Source organism: Ambystoma mexicanum, chromosome 2q (genome assembly GCF_040938575.1).
Source record: "Ambystoma mexicanum isolate Mex_15411 chromosome 2q, UKY_AmexF1_1, whole genome shotgun sequence".
Taxonomy (NCBI): domain Eukaryota; kingdom Metazoa; phylum Chordata; class Amphibia; order Caudata; family Ambystomatidae; genus Ambystoma; species Ambystoma mexicanum.
In genome coordinates, this window is record NC_090924.1 from 238,547,762 (window position 1) to 238,572,363 (window position 24,602).

Consider the following 24,602-nt stretch of genomic DNA (forward strand, 5'->3'; position numbering starts at 1 on the left):
TTCAATTTATATAGAAAAGGCATAGGCTGCATAGTTTCAAGATGTGTTTGCACTTATATTTGGTCTGGATAGGCTACCAATCTCTCCAGTCGCCTTATTTTAGATGACAAACTCTGCATATTTAGGAAAGGTGTTGAAACTGCTTGTGAGAGACGCAACCAGGATTGTCTAACTAGGTGGGCCTGAAGCTAATGGAATTGGACCCACCGCAGTGACATTAACATCTGGGCTGCATGGGAATTTACAGATTTTGGCTGGGCCCTGCCCGCTCAGGCTTTGCCCTGTCAACGCCTCTGCTGCTGGTTTACCTGTACTGCAGTTGCAAAAAACGAAAATAACATGTACTGTAAATAGCATTGAGTTTTAATGGCACTCAAGATGTGATGAAGTAATGGAATGAGTTTTAATGGAGTTTTCTTAGAACAATTTGGGTGAGTATAATGTAGAAATAATCGAAATCCTTAGAGGGTATTACTCCGTCTACGGCTTGCAGTTGAGTGTGATAGACAACGGATGCAGTGGGCAGGATACGGTGGATAAAGTGGATACTTGCAACCCCATCATGTTTAAGAAAATCTGGCTGTGGAAGCCATCTTTTGTGTATTACTCAAGCAAATTGTTTTCCTCGACCTAGGAAAGCTGCTTTGATGTGATCCTGCCCTGCCTTGAAAATACATTTTTCCCCTGAATGAGGAGGTGTTATGTGGGGTTAACCACTCCTTATTAGGACAAAACATGAACTTTCGGCAAACTATGACCGGTAGCCTCAAATCCTTCCCAACCCTGTTCTACATTCCAATTCACCTCAAAGCCTCTAACATAGCCGCCATCATTCGCAACCAGCTAAATGTTTCCTAGGCAACTAAAGCTTATACCTCAAGATACCCAAATACACATATGGATCCGAATAAAAAGCCTAGCAACACATCAGGCATTCCCTTGACACATATAACCACATTGTAGATGGACTACTTGACATCTTACTAATCACAGAGGCCTGGTAATTACACAAAAACCCGCCACACACCACCTGAACACACAGGACCCATGAAATACACCATTACACATTCTAACTATTAAACAGCTTTGGAAATTGGGGTGTGCATCATACATAAAAACACCATGCCGGTTACCTGCCTATGACTCTCTTGCAGGTGCCAGTGCAAAACTATGGGCATCCAGATCAATTCCAAACCCCATTCGCTCTATCCAAAGTATAAAGACATGCTACTGAAGCCAAGACACACCAATGATTGTGTGGAGCATATTCAACCCCAATCTCCCAGATATTGCTGCTTTTGGACCACTTTCTAATACCAGGATCTTTAACTTCTGGCGGAATTACACTACATTCCCTCCCCCAGACAATTTCCCAATGGTGATGTACTATCTTAACCCTGCCCCAACATGAAGGGATATTGTCTTGACTCTGTTGTATAGCACAGACTGGTCTGCACTATTGCACCAGAGAAATTATACCGCCTGACAATAAACCTCTAAACCTCCACCAGAAAAGAAAAATCTCAAACCAAACCCGTTTTTTTCAACACAAATTAGAAACTCTTATTTAATACATTTACAGATAAGTCAAACCAAATTGACCTTCAAACCAACCCTGAGACCCTGCTGTCCTCTGCAACAAGAACACATATATTGCACATGGCAGATGCATGTGCCTCTTTCCAGAACGGCAAATCCAGAACACAGAGTGCCTCAGTTTCTTGCTAGTACTCAGATAACAAGCAGAATGGCTGCATGCTGTGGGTAACCAGCTGGCAAAAAGCTCAACAGGGGAAATGTGTCAGACACTGTAATGGGGCGCCAAAAGACTCGAGCGCAATTTGAACAGACAGACTGGGAAATCCTGCGTCCAATAACGGAAATAGTCTGCTTTATTAACAACCCATGTAAAGCAGGGACAGCAATAAGCACAAAAGTCTCAAAAGCTCTCTGATTCTCCAATACAAAACATCATTTTTGAATCTAAGAGAAATATGTCTTGCACTTGGGAATTAATATCTTTTGTTCTCTTCAGAGACATGCAGACCTCCCTTTTCTTTGGTAACCTTGAAGGGGGGCCACAAAGCCACTGTCTGGCCTGCACAGATCTGTATTTTGACTAATTCAGCACTTCGAATCTCCCTGCTCTAACTCGACTTCGGCGTCCATTTTATCCAAGATGGACATTTGGTTGCATTTCTAAGTTTAGCAAGTTATATGTGTATATTGTTTGTGTTGCGTTTTCAGTGTATACATTGATTATGTTATGTTGTTCATGTCTATATGGTGCAGGTAATATTCTTTATGTCTAAATGCACATTTTGACCTAGTGTCTGTGTGTCTTCATGATGAGTATGTATCTGCATCACATCTATTGTATCTTTGTGTGTCAGTACAGCAGTGAGGGCACTTGCTCTCGTCATCTTCAGTCACAACATGTTCATTTCTTCTTGAGCTTGCAGGTTTCATTTCTTCTTCTATTGTTCTAGGATAAGGTCGGTATGGTACCTTAGTGAATAGCGTTTCTCATATTTGCAGCATAGAGCAGGAGGAGGGGCCAACGCCATTTATGATATATTCTTCTTGCTCTTATGACATGGAAGTGGGAGAGGGGCTGACGCCATGAATGACGTATTCATTTGTCTCTCAACATTCCCCCCTCTGGTCAAGTCGTCAACCACATCACTTTTAGGTCTCCCCCCCCCAGTAAGGCACCTTGGGGGGTCCCTATGTTGGTCACCCTCATCAGGTCACCTAAATTCTTTATATGTTCATTCACACTCCAGAGTAAGCAGGATGACAAGGAAACCAATCTATTACTTACTTGTAAAAAACACATTTTTTTATAATACAAAAAATCTATACGAATTTAAAACAATGTTTAAACAATTCATCATAATCAATAACATAATTATTCAACTTCTAACCCAGAACAAACTCATCCACACACTTCTCTTTCAGTCATTCATTCATCCCTATTGTCTATAATGGCAACAAAAGCTCATTTCTTATTACTTTGGTATTATAACTCATACACCAATATCAAAATGATTTTTCAAAATTTCCAAAACCCAATGTCAATACAGGTGTTTATCTGTTTATGTTTTTTGGAACAGTTCTATAATCATCGACATATGTTTCGGTCTTTATGGGGTTTGTACACTTGCCCCCTTCGTTCTCAACCTTCTTCAGGACATATGCAAAGAAATCGTTGATTCTTTGCCTCAGCTAGACTGATATGGGTTCCTTCCACCTAAATAAAAACATACAGACACTCTATTTAAAAACTACCTATACTTCTTGTCATCCAAATTATTTCTTAACATCATAAATGTGTAACACAACACTATGACGTGGTTGTTTCCACCTTCACTCACCTCTGCATATAATGTAGGAGATGCTTGAAAGGGTAAGTGGAGTAGATCCGTCACTAGGACCACTTTGGCGATCTCTTCAACTTGGGCCAATAAAATAATACAATTCAATGTATCAATATGTGGGGTAATCACAGTCTTTCCTTAGGTTTAGTTATTTCCCAGAGTCCCCATATTCCTAGAGGACAAAATTAATCATTACCTGGAGCGCAGTCCGCACTCGAGTAATTGCTCACTTCTAGCTTCTTATTTCTATTTCCAGCAGTCTCCTTTATTTTTAAGCTGCTTCCTGGAGATACAAATCTGAATCAACCACTTCTGTCCCTAATGTTCTGCATTCTCACTATATTATTATTTGTATGATAGCTTACCTAGAGATCGTCTGTATCCAGAGAATACTGATGTGGACACTCCTGTTGTTCATACAAGGATGTCAGGTACGGATTCCTATCACCAATTGTTGGCTCTCGCCTAATAAAGGTGAAAAACATATTTGTAGCCTTCAATCGATTTGTTCTTCCAATCTGGACGCAACTACGTTCTTGATTTGCACACAAGTCTATTCAGGACACCTCCTAAACTATTTATGATCACTAATTAGCTATCTTCATTGAACTCTCGGCGCTTTACCGCTGAGTCATATTGATGACCTTATACCAGTGTATTCTGGCAGCAACTACGCTCTTAATCTATGCACAAATCTATTCAAAACACCCCCCAGGCTGTGTTCGCACTCGCTCTTTTCATTGTACTTTCAGTGCTTTACTACTGCATCACTGCGTGGCACATAACCCCGTATATCACGTTTTTTTCAATTCAGCATTGTCGCGTGTACATAACCCAGATAAGTTCTCATTTCACGGTGGCTCACTTACCTGGCAACTTCTTTTTACTTCCTAGCTCGGCTCCACGTCCGGACTCGCGGCTGTTCTCTTCAGACTCCTTTGCGGTTCTAGTCGCAGAAAGGGAGAAAGGACTCCCTTATCTATACTACATAGACATAGAAACAGGACTGCCTGAATCTATGTGTATACATCACTCTAAAGTGGTGCGCTTTTGACTTTTCTCACAGAGAGGGAAAAAGAAAACAAAAAGTGACTTCTTTTTACATTGTAGAATAATGACAACCCTCATATTATCGGGACTCCTAAGTTTCTCTTCCCACATACTGAGTGGTCAACTCGTAGCAAAGGCTACTCGCTAATGCATATTGTATGATAATTGGAAAACAAGATCCTTGTGTTTATATAATATATACCCTTTACAAGTGAGGCAAGCAAGGCCACCACTCACTAGCCGACACCAATGTAGCAGAACAAACACAATCTTACTGGATCATGTAGCTCGGTCCTTTCAGCTTGTTACCAAAGTGTTCCATTCTACTGATACATTCAGACCACGGCGAACCGTGTCCAAAATATATATCCACCGTTGTTCAATTTAGTGTAGTATAGTACCCATGTCACCTCCTCTTTTGTTCACTGTTACTTGCTGCAGCACAAACCATTTAAGGTCTACATCACTATGGTTCAATTTCGTACAATGTTCAACCATAGGTTTTTCCGCCACTCTGTTTCTTATGCAAGACCTATGCTCAGCGATACGTTGGCACACCTCTATGGTCGTTTTACCCACATAGAGCAATGAACATGGGCACTGAATAATGTATATCACGTTCTTTGATAAACAATTTTTGTGATGCTTCATTTTCCACGTATGTTTCCCCCATTTAAACTCATACATTTTTTTCCGTAAGGGGGCACACCACACAGTTACCACACTTGTGGTGACCCATGATGGGAGGTAACCCCCATTGATTCATGATTGTCTGGTCCTTGGGTACATCTCTGTATGTATGTACAAGTCTTTGGCTCTGATTCTGGCTCTTTTTGAAGGCAAACAAGGGTTTTCTTGATAGGGGTCCCGGTTGCTTGATAAGGTTCCAATTTCTGTTAACGATTTTCTTAATATCACAACTTACTGGATTCAAAGTTGTAACACAGACAATCCTGTCATTAGGTCTTTTCTCCCGTACTGACAGGCAAATTTCCCTGTCTGTATTTAAAGCCCTTTTCATTTGATCTTTCACTAGTTTCTAGGGATAACCTCGATCACAAAGTCTCCCCTTAAGATGCTCTGCATGTCTTAGAAATTCTCCTCTTTTAGTACAATTACGCCTGATGTTTAAGAATTATCCGTAGGGCAAATTCTGTTGCATTCCTGCCGGATTAAAGGTTTAGAAGTGGAGTAAAGAGTTCTTGTCCGTAGGCTTTCTAAAGAGAGTAGTCACCAGTTACTCGAGTGCGGACTGCGTTCCAGGTAATGAATAATTTTGTCCTTTAGGAATATGGGGACTCTGGGAAATAACTAAACCTAAGGAAAAACTGTGATTACCCCACATATTGATACATTGAATTGTATTATTTTATAGGCCCAAGGTGAAGAGATCACCAAGGTCCTAGTGACGGATCTGCTCCACTTACCCTTTCAAGCATCTCCTACATCATATGCGGAGGTGAGTGAATGCGGAAACAACCAAGTAATAGCGTTGTGTTACACATTTATGGTGTTAAGAAATAATGTGGATGACAAGAAGTATAGGTAGTTTTTAAATAGAGTGTCTGTATGTTTTTATTTAGGTGGAAGGAACCCATATCAGTCTAGCTGAGGCAAAGAGTCAACGAGTTCATTGTAAATGTCCTGAAGAAGGTCGAGAACAAGGGGGGCAAGTGTACAAACCCCATAAAGACTGAAACATATGTCGAGGATTATAGAACTGTTCCAAAAAACATGAACAGATAAACAACTGTATTGACATTGGGTTTTGGAAATTTTGAAAAATCATTGTGATATTGGTATATGAGTTATAATACCAAAGTAATAGGAAATGAGCTTTTGATGCCATTATAGACAGTAGGGATGAATGAATGACTGAAAGAGAAGAGTGTGGATGAGTTTGTTCTGGGTTAGAAGTTGAATAATGATGTTATTGATTATGATGAATTGTTTAAACATTGTTTTAAATTCGTATAGATTTTTTGTATTATAAAAAAATGAGTTTTTTTACAAGTAAGTAATCGATTGGTTTCCTTGTCATCCTTCTTACTCTGGTTCAAACCCCTTTAAACTTCATATAGACTTTACCTGATGAACCAGAGGGTTTAACAGGTAACCCCTTATATTTTGTACATTCACACTCCAGGTCATATAGCAGCATTCCCTATATGGTTTTCAGAATACCCAATGTCCCCCATAATTACGAGGGTCTCATGGATAACAACATTTTAATCTTAGAGGTATGATAGGACTTTGTCTTATGTCAGTATGACATAGGTCATGGGTTTGTGTTCATTCATGGATATTAATGTCCATGTCTATCACTATTTTCATTCCTACCTACTTTTTAGAAGTGTTCTTACATTGGCGTATGTCTATTCTCAGCATGCATGACCCCAATAGAAACTAATACTAGTATGGCTGTTAGTATTTTGAATGGAGTAGCCATCCAGGAGGGCATCCAAGAGAATAGATAAGAGAGCCAGTCACCATTTAGAATTTCTTCCTTCTCCTCCGTCATTTTATGTTTAGGTCTGTTAACAATATTATGGCCTCTGTGAGGGTCCCATTTTCCTCATCGTGGGCAGGTGTGTATCTGCAAGATGTCTACACAATTTTTGCACACACACCGCATTCATTGGCTGTTATCAGATCAAGGACATACTGGTTTTGGGGGGGGAGTCATATGTCTTACTGCCCTTAGCTCATCTCTCATGGCATTAAAGTCCTTCACTGTTGTGTTAAACATTTGCAACAGCTCCCATCTCGTAATTTGGAGCCATTTTGCATTTACAGAAGTCTGTAGTCCATGGAGGAAAATAGCAGAAAAGATCACTGCTGTTTTGCTGTAATGTATGCACATCAGGTATGTCGTCGTAAACATCCTCTGATTGTGCTGCCAAATAGATTTCCCTTTTCTTGCGGGTAAGGGTGATAGAAATTTTCCATCTCAAATGTGCATCCATTTTAGGGAAGTTGGCAATTTGTAGAACACTCTGGGAAACTACAAGAGTCAGTGTGTCTACTGTTAATAAGGAACAGAGTATTCCCCAATTAGGAGGCAATTTCACATATGCTCTCGACTCACAGGCACAATAGTGGTCCATTAGTACAGCTGTTCTTATTTTCATTTCAGGAAACTCATACATTTTCTTACAACCCTGGTTTTCCCCTACCGTTACTGTTCCCTTATTTTTCATGTATAATGACGCATTTTCACCAGGAGTATGTGAGGCGGGCCAGCTTCATCCTCGACCCACGTTAACATTCTGACATATCTATCCCAATCCTTTTGACATTTGTTATTTACCTTATGTGCAACCACTTGTGGTTTTTCTGTAAGCACTTCTGTCTTAGAGCTGACCAGTCCATTGATCCCTCCTTCTGTTATGTGGTGTTGGCCTCTCTCCCAACACCCAGGCATCTATCTTCCCATTTCATCCTTACTATTTTAAAAATTGGTATTCTTCAGTTATTATTTCACCTCTTATCAGGCCCTATAATGTACACCGTATTACTTCATTATTTTGTTTAACATTGTTTGTGGTGGACACTGCTTTATAAAATTATCCACCCATTGAGAATGTTCCTTTGTCATCCAAAGCATTGAGGCCTTTGTTGCCTTGGAACTGTCCTCTTATCAATCATATCAAAAGATGTGTCAGGCAGTGTGCTAAATGCACTGACAATTCTGTGGCTACAAAAGTCCTGGAAATGCTTATGGAGCAGGCATTGAGGTAACACACATAGCAGCTACCATCAGAAGCTCCCCTCTCCACCCGGCTCATGTGCTTATACCACAAGTTATTAGTCAGGTGATCACTTTAGGGCATGTAGCTACTCAGATATATAGAGTTTTCCATTACATTGCGTTTCACTGTTTTCATATGGACTTACATTATAGGAGCGCTTCCTGCCCCCACATCAGCCTCGTTTGTGCTTCCAAATACATTTTGATAATCTGCATTAGGGACAGTGGAATGTATCACTTCTCTAGTAAACCAGAAAGACAATGGACCTCATTATGAGTCCGACGGTAGCCCTGCTGGTATATATTCCCTATTGCCAGGCGCCGGAAAATATTACTTCCCATTCCCATTCAAGTCCCAATAGACTCAATGGAAATGCAGAGGACGGATGCACCGGCACAATTTATGAATGGTGCCAGTGCATCCGTCAAGGTCTGCGAGCGGGTGCCGTTCCGTCCACCAGGCGAGACCTGGCGGGCGGAAAGGCACCTGCTCACAGACCTCGTAGGGGGCTGGTCTGGTAGAAACGGTTCCGGGAGCTTATCAGCACCGATGTTACCGGACCGGCACACTCGTAATGAGGCCCAATGAAATAAAAATGCACAAACTATAAAGAACATTGCAATAAGCATAATAGCTAATGTGTCCATTCTTTGTAGATATTGAGTATAATTTCTCTGGGAAGATACAAGCGAATATCTCACTGAGTTGAAAAGTCCCATTTTCTTTTTCCAGAAAGTTTCTTTACGCTGTTTCTAAAATGTTAATATCTATAAAAAAAAAAAAAACTCTTTCAAGAATAAAACAAGCTTTCGGTCACCAAAAAGAATGGCAAGAGTGATGTTTCTGGTCCACAAAGCAAGATAGGTATTGACTATATAAGAGAAGATTGCAAATAATGTTGTGTATAAGGGCAACATTGAATGTCTGTATTTCTTCTCCTTAGAAAAGTGCTATTTCTTTATTGGTGAAAGTAAAATTCTTAGGACACATGTTTTTATTCTATTTCTTTTCCTTTACTGACTGGGAAGGGTTGGTTTATTGTCTGTCTTAGTCTGCTGGTTGCTATTTGATCTTGTGGCCGATCGTGTCTGAAACTGGCAGCAAGGTAGGTCTCTCCTTTGCAGGGGTTAACGTCACTGAGGTGGAGACAGGCTCACCTTCCTTGGACTCCTACTGCAGTGGGTAAGGCCTCCTCAACAAGGTACGGTCACTCAAGGCATGGTTTGTTCCAATACCCTAAACAATTTTTGATTAGGACCGTGTCACCTGGATACAGGATGGAGGTTTTAGTAAACTTTGTGGATCGATTTGTTTGCTATCTTCCTCATTCTTCTTTGACCTCCCCTGCCAAGCTCAAAGCTGTTGAGACATAAAAGTGATACTTGCTATTATATCAGCCAAATATACATGCATTTCAGAACCGAGCACATCAGCAGCATTATGGGCATCAGTTTGCAGTCGAGTGGGAGGAGCAAGAGGTACATGCATACAGCGTCGGGTCACTAGCTTGTGAGGAGTCAGGTGATGGTCTGAGCCGGTCTGATTGCGCAGTACAAATAGGACTATGAGTAGGCAATGGAGCCATTCTTATTTCAGGGTCACTTTTAACTTAGCAATCTGTTCTTTGAGAATGCCATTGAGGTGCTCACAAACTCTGTTTGCCTGCAGGTGATGAGCAGAAGAGAATTTATGCTTAATACCCAATTGGACTGTAATGTGCTCAAACACTTTGTTTACAAAATGCAGCCCATTGTCAGAACCAAGGACTTCGCAGACTCCCCATCTCAGGAGGACCTCACATACAAGGAACTTCACGGCACATGTGGCATCAGGATATGCACATGGACTGGCCATGATCCATCAACAGAAAGGACACACAACTACTAGCATATATCTGAAGCTCTTACAAACTTGGAACTTATCTCCATAATCAATATGCAAATGCTGGAAGGGTCCAGGAGGATGGGGTATAGCCCCTCTCTCTGTTCGCTTTGTGTGCCCTGCGGTAAATGTCTGACAAATTAAGCAATTTGTGACCAAAGCAAAAACGTGCTCTGTCAGGTTCGGCAAAAACTACCCTTCCCGATATCATGGCTTCAAGACTCTCTCATGTTATGTGTGCTGGGTAGTGCAGTTGGTCTAATGCTACATTAAGTAATCCAAGGGGCATAACTGGTTTGCCAGTGCCGTCCTGCTGCCACAGTGCATCTGTGAGGGACAATGAACACACCCTGTGCTTCCAGAAATACTGCTCTTGTGGTGGAGCATATCCCTGCATTTCAGTGATCTGTGCTAAGAGCAAGGTATTAAAACCTTCCTTTCTTACCATGCTACATCAAAGACAGATACTTTGGGAAAATATGCTGTTTTTTTGGCTTCTATGTCGGCGGCATTGTTGCAGTGGGAAATTAAATATGCCCCTTTAGTGTGGGCTGCACACTTCATCACAGCAATGGCCAATGGTAGTTGTAGGGCATTTATGAGCCTTTCCAATAATGGTGTATGTTGCACTGGTGTGCCTTCTGCACGTAGAAAGCCCTGCCTCTTCCAATGTTACAGTCCTGTGTGTACGGTTGACATAACATATAAGCACTACCAATTCTGCTGATTGCACTAAAAAATGCAAAGTGAATCTCGCACTTGGCACTGTCTCAAAGTTGCCATTCTGTTTTACTTTTACCACGGGGCCCTCATTTGTCTCTCCCCTGAGCTCTGGTCTATTGTTGAGTTTTGCACTGTATTGGCATTAGAGCAGAACACATGTTTACGATGCATTTTTTCAGCAGGGCAAACTTTGCCTGAGTTAGTGCAAATACCCTCCTCATTACAACTAGAGCAAGCATTGCCCTGCTGAAAAAAATGCATTCAAAGAATGCATATTAGGGCACCTTCAGCACTAATCCTGTGCACAAATGCAATTGCACAGGTGCATAGTGTCAATAATGCAGCCCCAAAACCTTATAGAAATTATAGTGCAGCAAAACATGATCCATTGATTATATGCATTGCTTATGACGGAGGCAACGTCTTTAAAAACAAGGTTCCTCCTATGTACCTTCCAATGCTTAATAAAAGGTATTGCTTTCCTCATATTTCATTAAATCCTTGCACTTCACCGATTGGACACAATTTAGTAGTCATTCTGCCACACCTAAGCCCGTACTACTTTATTTTCAGCATATGAAGGGAGAATGTCAAGCTTAGTTGTGTCCTCGATCCAGCGTGTGATTTTATTGCCATACATATTTCTCTTTCGGCTCTATGCGATGTATGGCTTTTATTAGTTGTGTGTGCTTTAACATGTTTTCAAAACATGTGTAACATGTAAGCCTAAGTGGCTTATTCCTCCTTGGATTCACCCTTGACTGTAAAGAGCATGAAGGTCCTTGTTTAGCGAGTTGTAATTGTGTTTTTTAACCCAAAGTAAAAATGGAAACCCACACATGTAATAGGTTTGTTTCCTCTCCAATAAACACCCAGCATGTGTCAATTATTAACCTGTTCTGAACAGTCTATTTTATAAAACTATATGCATTGATCTGCTCAGTGTCCATGTAGTTGGCTGCACCAGTATATATTAGCTAAAGAATCATTGCCCATACCCAGAAAATGTGCCAATACATGAGGAAGACACAATGTGATGAATGGAAAAGATTGTGCCAGGTCTTCTTCACCAATGGGAATTCCTCTGATGATCATTCCAACCTGCTGTTTCTTATCTGTGCCAGTACACAGAGGGATAAAACCTATAATTGGGAAACTGATCTCAACAAAATCACTAGCTCTGCTGTTCAATGTGTGCGGTGCAAAATCCATTACATGTTGTCAACCTTCCATCACATCCTTTATATTAAAATGAATCTATGAATCGCTCAACTCAGGACCAAGACCAGCATAAGTGGCACACAAAATCAATGATAAAGAAATAGCAGCACACATTCACTGCAGGATGTTCTAAAACAGATCTCTATTATTTGGCTATAATGTACTGTATGTGTTTCTTTATCATACATCTGTCACCTTTTTGACGCCTAAGGTATAGGATTGTCTGTTGTTAAAAGATCTACCTGCTGAGCACATATAAACATGTGAATCTTTACAAAAACAACTCAGGACAGGTCTCAGAAATGCACAACATATAATAATTGCCCACTGCTAAAATGAAATGCCTCAATGCAGACCTGGGGAGCCTGGCAAACCATAGGCCAATGTTTGGTCTCCCATCTTTGGCCAACATTCTGTAACTGCCATTCAGGCTTTTGGCCCAGAATTAGGCCAAGATGACTTTCATGAGTATCAGCATGGGACAGGCATGTGCCTGTGAGCTGTTTCTGCTTCACCTCTCTGCAGCCTTGGATACAGTGGACCATAGTATGCTGGATCAGTGTTGCAATCAGCAACACCATCAGCTGCAATCAGAGTAGCCAAACTGCTGTCGGTGAAACTTTATGAAAAGAGCTGTTAGGTAGTGTGCTGTTATAGTTTGCAGCAAATGGAGTGATGGGTCCATGAGGGTCACCAAACAACTCTCCATTCATCACACGGATAAAAACAAAAGCCATCACATGTGATGTGCAAACACTATTAGGTGAAGTATAGGGCAACAGCACTTGGATTCTGGGGGTGCTCCTGAGGCTGGGCCGATTGGGTCCATCCTGTGGGTTATGGGGAGAAAAAGGTCAGTATGCAAAATGGTCTTGCAAAAGTCGCGCACAATGGTGTAGCGTGATTTTTGGAACATGATATGGTTCTGAAATGTGTACATTTGTCATGGATGTGAAGCTTATATTTTTGCTGTCATGCTAGTGAATGCGTAATAAATGCTCTTCTTTCTAGAGCAGCATGTAACTGTTAGGGGTTTTATGTGTGCTTCTTGTTGGCAGGTGATTACAATGTTTTCATTTTTCACTTCCCTTCTCTTTGTATTTATCGAGGTTCTTCCCCCTGTACCTGGTTTGTTGTACTCCCACTTCTCCCTTGCCCCAATGCATGTTTTGTGACTTAAATAAAAACAATATTCAAAAAACCAATGACAGAATCAGGAAGTGTTTTTTTCTTCAATTTCATAACTACAGTTTTGTAAAAACATCATTCCTGTGGCAGTTAGGAGTTTCTAAATGCTGGACCCGAATGGCCTCATTCAGTGGTAGATAGATGAATTTGAATCATCTGTCCAGAAGGATGTGGTGGGTTATGCAGAAAGCTTTTCAATGGTACTCTTTTCCTGGCAAGTAGCCAGTGGAGAGCTTGGGGTACTGGGGTAATTTATTATTTTATTTTTATTTTATTTATTTGTTTATTTATTTATATACAGGAGGAACAATGCTCTTTTGATCACAAAAGTGCTTACAATAGATAAGAAATCAGATTTGACAGGAAGCAGTGAGCTTTTTACAATGGGGTGAGTTTGAGGGACATTCTGACCAGGTTGTCGTGGGGAGTAAATGGAACAGTCACCGGGGACAATACATAAATGGAAATACATATATTAAAGACAACGAACATAGGACTTTTTATTGTTGTCTCTTCAATGGAGTCATAGAAGCATTCCTGTTGCTGTGCTCCAAACTCTCGGTAGTTTCTTTAGTAGGTGTTCTGAAATGCCCTGATGTAAGCATTTAATGTAGTTGGATATTGATAGGATCAGAGATCTGACTGTGAGAGACCTGTGTGGGAAGGTTAGAAAAAAAGCATGAAGTGTCTGTTCGAGTGGAAGAAAAGGACTTTTTTTTTGCCATGGCATTGATTTGCGATTGCAATGTTACTTCTGTAATGCTTTGAGTGAAAGTATTTTATACGTTCTAATGTTTTCCCTCTTTTTTATAGCTGGAAATGCTTCACGAAGAAGTGCTTTACACACTTGTGTACAAGGCAGGAGTGGCATCATCAGAACACATTGCTAACGAGGAAGTCCTCTTCAGTTATCTGAAAAAGGTAGGTGTTGATGGGCATCACACACTGAATTAATGCACAAGCTTTGGAACAGGCATTGGTCTTTGGGGATAAAAGCTAACACAATAGAAACATTGCTTATGGTAACATACTGAGCACTAAATAACATAACATATCTGGCCGATCGTTTCACATCTAGCCCATTGGCATTAAAGTAGATTTTGGTGACCAAATGTCATCATCCTCCTCATCCTCATCATCATCATCTTCCTCGTCCTCATCATCATCCTCATTGCTGCAACTGTGTCTGATTTGAGTTTAGCTCAAGTGCTGGCCAGAACAGGCCTACGCCTAGCACACATCCCACTCTCCCTCAGAAAGCAAAATCTTGAACAGCCAATGCATGCCAAAGTCACCCATTATTCTCACAGGGTGGGCTGAGAGGAATCTTGCTTTTGTGGCATCCCTGAGTTAGATTCTGCATGCCCCCCAATAAATAGCTCCTCAGGGCATCTGAAATTGCTAGGGTTAGGGGGTTAGAGGTGCACTGGATCGTACCCAATCAATATGGCTCCAGTCAGTCTACCTGGAGGAGTGTCAGAGATTTCCTAATATCCTTTTGCAAGAGGTCAGACCCCTACACCAGTCAGGTTGTAATCGTTGGCTACACCCCTTTAGGTGCTATCATACAGATTATTTAGAACTCTCGTTGCTACTGTACAAAGATCCCCTGAGGGGAGGAAAAATCTAAGCTAGTTTGTGCTCCTGAGGGAATTCAGTTGCTCCAGCACATTGGGCCTCATCAGGGGTTGGGCGTTATCTCAGCGGTAATTGCTCTGGGATACCGCCCAACGCTATTAGCTTTACCACAACTCGGTCTGGAGTAATTTGCACCAGATCCCAAGTTTTGGTGGGGGTAACTCCCCATTCCCATAGAGTGCATTGGACCTAATAGGTATTTCTTGATGCTGTTAGCTCAGACGCAATTAGCGCTGCACTAATATTGCCAGAAACGGGTGGCAAATGGTGATATACACCTCCAGCAAAAAGCTGGAGGCAAAACTCCCATTTTCCGCCCAACTCGAGATTGGGCGGAGTGGTAAATGCAGCGGTAATAGCGTTACCGCCATATTTTAACACTCTGCCCAACTTGTGATGAGGCCCTTTGTCTCTAATAGGACATATGCCAGAATCAACCAGGGATTCCATCTTATAATAAAGTAACTCCCTGTTGTAAATAAGGGAGCTCCTCTATTTAATGGCACCAGTTGCAGATCTCCTCTGGCACATATGTTAGTACAGAAAGGTTTGCAGACTCACTCCTGTAATAACTAATTGTGGATTCCCAACAAACAATGTTGTGATTGAGCAAAATTGACCGTATTGTGCCAACTAAGGAGGGCACACAATTTAGCTAATAGCCCCCATAGTGTCTACACTATGTGAAGAATTTAAATTCATGTTGCTGTCCATATAGATCAAGGGTTGTGCTACACACAATATCTATCACTAAGAACTGCTACATTTCCATAAGAGTCAAAGCAGAGATGCTAGGAATGTAATGAGTATGGTGTCTGTCTTATCCCTTTCACTTCCCCCGTCAGAAATCAGGCTATGATCATGAATTCAGCGTCTTTGGTATGTGAAGAAATGACATAGTTGATCACCCAATGCACTCAGTTGTTAATTTGACATTCAAAAACAAGACTACCGGAAGGTACATTGTGGTAAAATGATGGTGGCTATTAATGGGTTCCAGATTCTGGCCACATTGCCTGCTGCCTTGGCCCACCTCAGTTGTAAAGATCAGTAATATTGCTATCCAATTAGGTGAAATTTCTGTAATGACCCCACTAATTGAAGCTGCTTGCAAGGCAGCCACGTTTTAGTGTGCTTATGTGTCACACTTCCACATTTCAGGAGTGACATATTGAGTGAACCTTTATTATGACCTGAGGTACAGGCAGAGGTGGACTGGAATACAGAAATGCCTGGAGATGTCCTGATGGGCCTCTGCACCATAGGTCTTTTTTGCGTGGGTACTCTATATACTCTATACTGTTTAGATTGCTCCTTGGCAACAGCACAATGGTGATGTGGAGAGAAAAAACATGACTCGGTGTAACCTACAGAAGCTGGGCAAAATTGGTTTGTTTCTTGAAAATTGGAGGTGGCTTGCACTCATGCCCCTCCCAATGTGAAAGGGCTGGAACTGGGCTCACGTGTATCCTTTGAGAGCCAGCAGAGCGAGGTGGCCAGTGGGCAAACGCAGGGACCATAATTGAAACTCCCTATTTATCCAGCCCTACAATGGATGCAGTTATCCTGTGATAGATGCTGACTTGCTAAAATAGGCAATCTCTGAATTACAGAGTGATAGAGGGATAAGGCGATACTTAAGAGTATAGATAGTAGAGTTGCTGGAAGGAAGTTTCTTTTAGGCGGGAGAACCTAAAGCGTTTGGATGAAAATATGATCTGCAATACTAGCATGAGTTATAATCATATGATCTAATGCTTACCAGTATTAGACGATTTAGTAATGTTTACATTTCTAATGTTATTTTGCGCAGTACACATTGCTTAAGGAGCTCTTCCTTGCTAATAGATGCTATCTAGCATGACAAAAAGGCAACCTCCAGACACAATGAAAGCTGTCCACAATAAAGAATACATAAAAACCAACTTGTTTATTAAGTCAAATATATACTAACCTATCACACTCAACACCTCACATTCGACTTTGGGTATTATAGAGAATAGGTATATAACAAACTAATTACTTGAGTTAGGGAGCCTGTAGGTTCCTGCTTGAGAGAACATTACAGTGCAGAGCAGTGCAGGGAGGAATCAACTCAGTCTCTGCTTCCCGGGACAACAGATGTTAGTCTGACAGTGATAGATACCTTATTCAGGGACTTAGGGATCGCCTACCTTCCCAAGTCCTTATTCTATTCCTTCCTAGGAAATGTATGGGCGTTTATTAGGTCTTTCTCTCTTTCTCCTTTTCTCTCACTCTTTTTCACACTCTTTTTTCCTACAGTAAGTCCTTAACCCACACTCTATTCTGCCAAAGATTATTGTCACTTCCACATGAGAGCAAGGCTATTTTTCTTAGCATGAGCATCACAACAGAATGCGCGGTGCGTAATGTATCAAGGGACCTGCTAATCAAACACTTAATGGTCCTGCTTCAGACAATTGAAGGACCCAGAACTAGTGCGAATGTCTGTGTGTGTGCCAGTAGGCAGATGTCAGGTCTTTAAATAGCTTTCACGGCCTGGCTGGGGGGGGGGGACATCCCAGCCGGTGTGTGGGGAACGCTATTAGCATCCCCAGATTTCCGGGGATGCGGATAGTTTCCTTTTTTTTTCTTCATCTGACGGGAGATGAATTCAGTATGATCCCATCTCCCGTCGGAGAAAAAGAAATGGCAAAAAGAATGGCTGCCGCAATTACAACAGATTGGCCCTTTTCGGATGACGGCAGCCATGGAAAACATGTTCCCTGTTGCCTCCCAACATTACAAATAAAAGAAACAGGAAAAGAAAGCTCCACCTCGGGTGGCTGGAACAACAGGCAGGGATTGTGTATTCTCTACCCATTGTTCCAGCCACCTGATTGCCTGAGCATCCTTCCCCGGGTGCGAATTTACAATCAATGTAAGGCAGATAGTGATGAAGATATAGCAGCACAAATTCACTGCAGGATGCTCTAAAACAGATCTCTATTATCTGGCTATACTGTACTGCACTGTTTCAACATAAAATCCATTATTCAAGGGTTATCCTTCATCAGGACTACTGTTTTCAAAGGTTGCACTCACACGCATTCCATTGAGGATGCACACTCGATTACTTAGTACCATGGTACTATGAGTGAGTAAGGAGTAAGTCAGAGTCGCTCATAGTTTCTTCGCTGTTATTAATATAGGAGTGAGTCAGAGTTAGTGATAGTAACCACTTTGCAAATGGAATAGCCTCCCCAAGTTTCAGTCATGACTAATGTAGAATACTTTCTTGGTGAATCTGCACTTGGGTTCTATCTTATTTGTATTTTAGATGACCTTGTATTACATATTTCTAAAAAACAAATCGAGAGCACCTTATCAATTCTTTACAGTTTGCATAAGCTGAAGGCTAGTTATCAACTGGGTGTGTTTATCATGATGTCAGGTATCCTAAACTATGTTACAGTATTCTTTTCAAGGTATAAATTACATTTCGTATTTTTTTGTGGGGACTTGAAGACGTCTCCATGATTAACATCTTCAAATATCTTAATGTGGCATATATGTAGAGGCCTGAGGTGCAGATATCAAGATATCTAACAGACTCAGAGAAATCACTGCTTTTAAATAACTGATGTCCAGTTATTCAAATAGATTAAATGTAAGCAGCACAAGTAATCATGCAATTTTATTAAAGGGACGTTTGAATAATGTGTGTACTATACACCAAAAAAGCAAGCAGGTAATCCAATACTGTTATGCTGACAAAGCAAAAATTCCTACATGTTGAAGAAAGGATTCTCAACATACTGGGTTCAGATGATCGTAGTCAATGTCAAGTCAATGTTGAGTGGCTGCAGGGGCTTCTGCCTGCACGACGACCAACAGCACATTTCTGCTGGGGTAGAAATTATGAAAGGTTTTCCTTACAAAAGAGTCAGGATAAGCAGAAGGAGCCCAGTCTGATGATAGTTAGGATTCTTTCAAAATATCTAAAAGCCAGACCATTGTGAAGGCCCTTGAACAAAAATCTGTGCCTGGTATATACATTTTTATGACATGGAAATCAACAAGGAAAATGCACAGGGAAGCAGGATGTCCACAATGAAAAGAGTAACTTTCAAAGTGGAAAAAGCAAGTATGTGATCTAACCTGGATATTTATTTAGAGGTAACAAAATTGGCACTTCAGGTACTTGAAGGAAAGATACATTTCAGTCAAGGTCAATTAACACTGGTGGTCCCATGTTTTCATTGGTAGGGTCTGAGCTAGTGTCTGGCCAACAATCAAAACATACTTTTATTTGTGGTACTTTTATCGTACTTTTATTATGTTTATTTATTGCACCGGTAGCTAAACCTGCATGCTAAAAACCAATGATGACAATGAAACATTGCAAAAAAGGACCTTAGGTGGCATCCACCCGCTTGCACTGTCATTCCTCGTCCCTTTACCTTGCTAAACAATATAATGCAATACTGAAGTGCAAGTGCCAAAACTATTGGCTTTGTCAATGCATCTTTGAGCCGTCACTTTGAAAGATAGCATGTCTAGTTTGAGCCTTTGCAGTTTTTCATGATCAGAAGAAATAGCACCCTCTGAGGCCGGACCTTTGCTTTGTAAACCTTGATAACCAGCACATTAGTTGCATGTGCAATTATGTTCCTTTTTTGTAGAGATCATGATAAAAATGGTGCACTTAGAATTGTTTCCGCAAAGCATTGTTTGACAGAAGCCACCCAGGAAGTCCGATTTAACGTGACCTTGCATCTTGTTTGCAGGTTTTTGACGTGAGTGATGAGGAGCACGAGGCCATTCTCCAAGGAGTCAAGGAAGCAAAGGTAACTAACAGAGGAATTCAGATTCACATAATTTCAATGGAGTTTAATCATGCATGCATATGTTAGCACACAGGAGGAAATGAGGCGGTGTGCATTAGCCGAACAACCTTTGCAGCTGATGACTGCAGCCCCATCATCAAGTTCAAACAATGGTCAATATTTAGCTACTTCCTTGGTCATTAAGAAAAGGAGTAGCACCATGGCCCTTCTATGTAAGATGTCCAAAATGGGGAACATGCGTTACTTTGCTTCGAAGGTGAAAATGGTGTGCCCAGGCTCGGTATTGAGGGTATGATCCTCCTTCTTCGGGACCTAAAGGGTGGGCTTGAACCTTTAATGGAAGTGTCACACCGGACGCTGCTTCTGTGCACCTAGGGCCATTGATACAATGCTTGGGTCTGCAACCTGTAGCTCTCCAGTTGACTCCCATGATCCCTCACCATTGATTATGCTGGCTAGAGCTGATGGGTGTTGTAATACAAAACACCTATAGAGCCAAAGCTTACAGATCCCCGAAAAATGCCCTAGGTTGCAGCCTGGAGAAGCACAATCAGAAGTCCACCAGGGATGCCATTTCGACCCCAAATCTATCAAAACCGTCTCCAAATGTAGTGGAAGAGGATGACAGAATGGTGATTCACCCAGGGCTATGTACAACTTGCAAAGGCCATACTCTAACAGGTGACAAGTTGAGCATGATTAAGATTTCCATTGCACTGTTGTATGAGAACCCATTTTGGGCTCAAGCTTAGTTGATGCCCCACAAAGTGCAAAACGCCATTTGCCATTCAATCACCTGAGAGCAGGAGGTTTATTTGTTTATTTATTTTACATATATTTCAGCGCACAAAGCCAATTGGCATCTAAGCGCTAGTTATCGAAAGTGCCCATGAAAGGGAGTTCAAGGTAAATTGCATAAGCAGCACAGGGGTGCTCAGGTCATGATAGGTGGTTACAGGTAAATTGCATAGGCAGCACAAGGCCGCCCAAGTCATGATAGTCAGTTATAGGTAAACTGCATAGGCAGCACAAGGCCGCACAAGTCATGATAGGTAGTTACAGGTAAATTGCATAGGCAGCACAAGGCCGCACAAGTCATGATAGGTAGTTACAGGTAAATTGCATAGGCAGCACAAGTCATGATAGGTAGTTACAGGTAAATGACATCAGCAGCACACGGCTGATAAGCTATATAATGATAATGATGCTTAGTGTATCACTTCTGGCACACCTTTTGCCATGTCACGGCCCTATCAATATCAGCTGTTTCAAATGCGCAATGTATTGGGGCTCAAATGTATCAACCTCCGAAAGATTGAAGGCTGAGTGGCTCAGCCAAGATTTTACCCTTGTGACTTGAATATCAAGCACAGATCTGATGAGCTAACGCTAAACTCCCTGAGGTACCTGACCAGCTCTGGTTACATGCAGCTTACTAATGGTGTAAAGCTAATGTATGCTGGGCAGTGCATGAAGTTGGCAGAAGGCAACATTTAAGTGCTTAACAAAATACCTACATAAACAAGCATTGGCAACGCTAACGGTTTTAGATTTTTATGTATGCATGGTATAGGCATTTACCAGGCAGAGACGTCTTTATGGGAGGGCAAAAGGGGTACTTGCCCTGGGCCCCCACCTTGTAGCGGGGGGCCCCAAAATGCAGCCTTATTAAAATAATTCAGTTCCCATTATTCACCAAAATTAAATATCACATGTCAGGATTCTTTATGGTGTGCTGCTGAGGCTCTAAACATATTGCCTGCTGTTTTTGACATGTACATTCTGCTCTGATCTTTTCATCCTGTAATGCTTACTATGCTCACTGTTGTATAAATAGTTTGTGTGGCGCAACACCTGTAGCTTGTGCACCTTTCTGTGAGGATTATATTGATCATGTGCAATAGCCAAAGTTGAAAAGGATATTGATGAATTTGAGTGTTGCGATGGTTCAGAGAATATCTCAGTGTTTTAAGCATTTATTGCAGAGATTTGCGTTCATATACAAGATTACAGTACCAAATTCCAGCAAGGCTGACTCAGCCTTTGCAATGTATGCAGTCGATAAGCCTGCATGTATATGTTCTTTGATTTTTAGAACACCAAGTGTTATCATCACCAATGTACCTGCACCAGATAGTGGTGGCTATAGAAAGTACCATAGAATAAGTATGGTGAAGGTCTAGAAATTGGTTCGTTCAGATGGGGAGTTGGAAAAGCTAGGCAGGCACCTCCAAAGACAACGTGTTAGTCCACGGAGGTGATTATGTATCCAAATTCCAGACTGCGGAACCAAAACGTTCCTGCTTGGATCCTGCCACTGCCAGAAGATGATACAGTGATCCTGGACACATATTTTATCACTGACCGTACTGTGCTGTCGTCTCTGGAAAGGTTTGTGTTTCGTCATGTGATTTGCATATTTTCCTAGTCAGTTCTGTACAATGGGATTATTCTAGTTCAGGCTAAGAAAAGACAGTGGTAAAGTGCAGACATTGCATAGAGGTTGTGAATCCCAGCTTAACCTTTTAACCAACATGTGATCCTGGGCATCTAATTTAATCTTATAATGCTGCACTAGTCAAAATTGCCAGTCCCTCAACCTTAAAAATTGTCAGCCCTTCAAAGTGATTTTGTTCTCATGGTATGATCTTTAAAAAAGACGTGGTTTCAATGGCTATATGTAGCGTTGCTTCCTCTTTAATAATAGTGAGATTCGATATATTGCACACCTGGGCCACTTGTTTATTTGCTCTCTAATGGCAACACTACTTGAAAACCATGTCCCTTTTCTAATCTCAGTCGGTTTGGATACAGAAAACTTTCGGTTATCTTCAAATCGTCATCCACTCTCTCTATACTATGGTAGGTGTAGGTTTCTCCTTGCTTCCCATTCATTGGCCACCAGTATCCATTCTTGAGTCCTTTTGCATCTGTGAGGCAGCTAATATGTGTCGTTTGTCTATTCTGGTGTATGTCCATCTTTTTCATGCGATCTGTGTCCTGCAATTAAACTACGTCTGATATACCTTCTTTGCGGCTGCTATTTAGTGAAATGAAGTACCCTTGTCTTAGACTGCTAATGTTGCCCTTGAAATGCGACTTGTTTATCATTCTGAATACAACAAGAATGAAGGAGACTGAAATGGTGTTTGTCATCCTTTTTTTGATCTCTGCAAGTAACATATCAAGCTGTGGGTTGTGATCTTGACAAGGGAGGGGGGGTGACGCAACACCATATTCTATATACCTTAATTCCTTTGGTCCGATGGAGGGGAGCCCCAAAAGTGTCCATGCCCCGGGCCCCAAAAGTACTTAAGATGGCCCTGTTACCAGGTACTGTTGTAATAGTATTACATGGCCAAATGACGGCAGCTGGGAAATGGTGGGAGTGCCTGTGCATATGATGGCAGAGCCTGGTAAATGCCTTTCCAATGCCTATAAAAGAGCCAGGACCATTGATGTTGCCAGTGCATGTTTTTAACATGCATTCAATGAAAGGAACAGATGCCAGGCCACACATTTTGCTTAAATATCAAGTGGTTTATAGCACACATTTGAATAAGACATTTGTATTGCTCTAAGTACTGATTTATAAATGCAATTAAGCAATTACCTTTCAGAAGATGTATGCCCCTTCACTGAGAACGAACACGGCCATATAACCGGTTCTCTGGGTAGGTTGCCACTCAGGACGGTCTTCAACCACCTTTTAACTCACTGTACCTTTCATAAAAGAGAAATATCCTTTTGCCTCGGGCAGTCCAACACCGAAATGCTAGTCTCCTCTGAACAAGAGTACCAACAGCAACCCCAATAGAAATCAAAACACCCCTAGACTGGGTGTGCCCCTTGCCGTCCATCTCCCTCCTATCGGTCCTCCTGTGGCAATGCCTTAGACTTTATAGTTGTTGCTAAAGTGCTGAATAATAGCCAAAACTAAAAAATGAGTTGGGCTTTCATTATGAGTGTGAGGTTAATGGCAAAAACGTCATATTATAAATATAACTTTTAAAATACAAACGAATTATGATATTTACTGCGTGGAGTACATGGAAAGTTCTGTGTTGGTTAAATGTGGGTTGACTACCACAGAAAGACATGTCTATGTACTCCCTGTGATAAATGTCCCATGCAATTCCAACTCACATTAAGGAGGCATTTTAAAAAAGAGAGGTATTTAAAATAGCACGTGTTTTTATTACCAGCCTGCTCTTAGTGGAGCCCCAAAAGAGCAAGATTGGGACCATTTTTTGTCCCCACCATCACAAAGGTGCCTCTACCTCTCCTGGCAACTAAATATGGTAGTCTGGGTTAGTGCTGATTACTTCAGCTGTCCCACGTAGATGACATGCTGGCGAGTAGAGCTGTGAAGCCCACACATGCGTTTCTACCTGGCAAATCAGTTGGAGATTAGGAATGTGAATGGTAAAGAAGTGTTCTTGTGGAAGACATTTCCCAAATGACATAGGTCCTCAACTCCAGAAGCTTTCTGGAACATGTACTGCTGAAATGTTGTGAGAAGGGTATTTGCAAATAGATCACACTGTAACGGAAATGAAGTGTGTTGGTACATGTACAAAAGTGTTTTCTCAAAAGTGAATTGAAAACGAATCCTTAAAACTGGATGTCGGCTATATATGACGCAATGCCTTTCTTTTTTTGTATACCTTTCTGTTTCTAATTTGGCTGTTTCTGAGCTTTTGATGGTAGCTCTATGAGACAAACAGAACGGTATAGAACACTGCATGGTAGGGTAGCACCCTCTGGTGGAATTTAAGGCGGGATAAAGTGCTTTGGTCTTCTTTATCCAGACTCTTATTTCAATCACTTGTCCCCTCATGCTGATATGTTCAAATGTGGCACTTCCAAGCAGGCTCTGTTGTCATCACCCCCTGTCCAAGTAGAGTGATCTGTGTTGGTGGTGTCAGTGGGTGAAGAGGGCGGCCTATAGCAGGGAT

At 41.4% G+C, this 24,602-nt stretch overlaps 1 protein-coding gene across 1 annotated transcript in view; it reads left to right on the forward strand.

Moving 5' to 3' along the window:
• Window positions 1-24,602, forward strand: part of BAIAP3 (BAI1 associated protein 3) — a 2,154,334-nt gene that overhangs the window by 1,061,441 nt on the left and 1,068,291 nt on the right. The window contains exons 5-6 of the mRNA XM_069647200.1: window positions 14,009-14,116; window positions 19,585-19,644. Coding sequence (XP_069503301.1) covers window positions 14,009-14,116; window positions 19,585-19,644 — 168 coding nt within the window. The remainder of the gene's footprint in view (window positions 1-14,008; window positions 14,117-19,584; window positions 19,645-24,602) is intronic.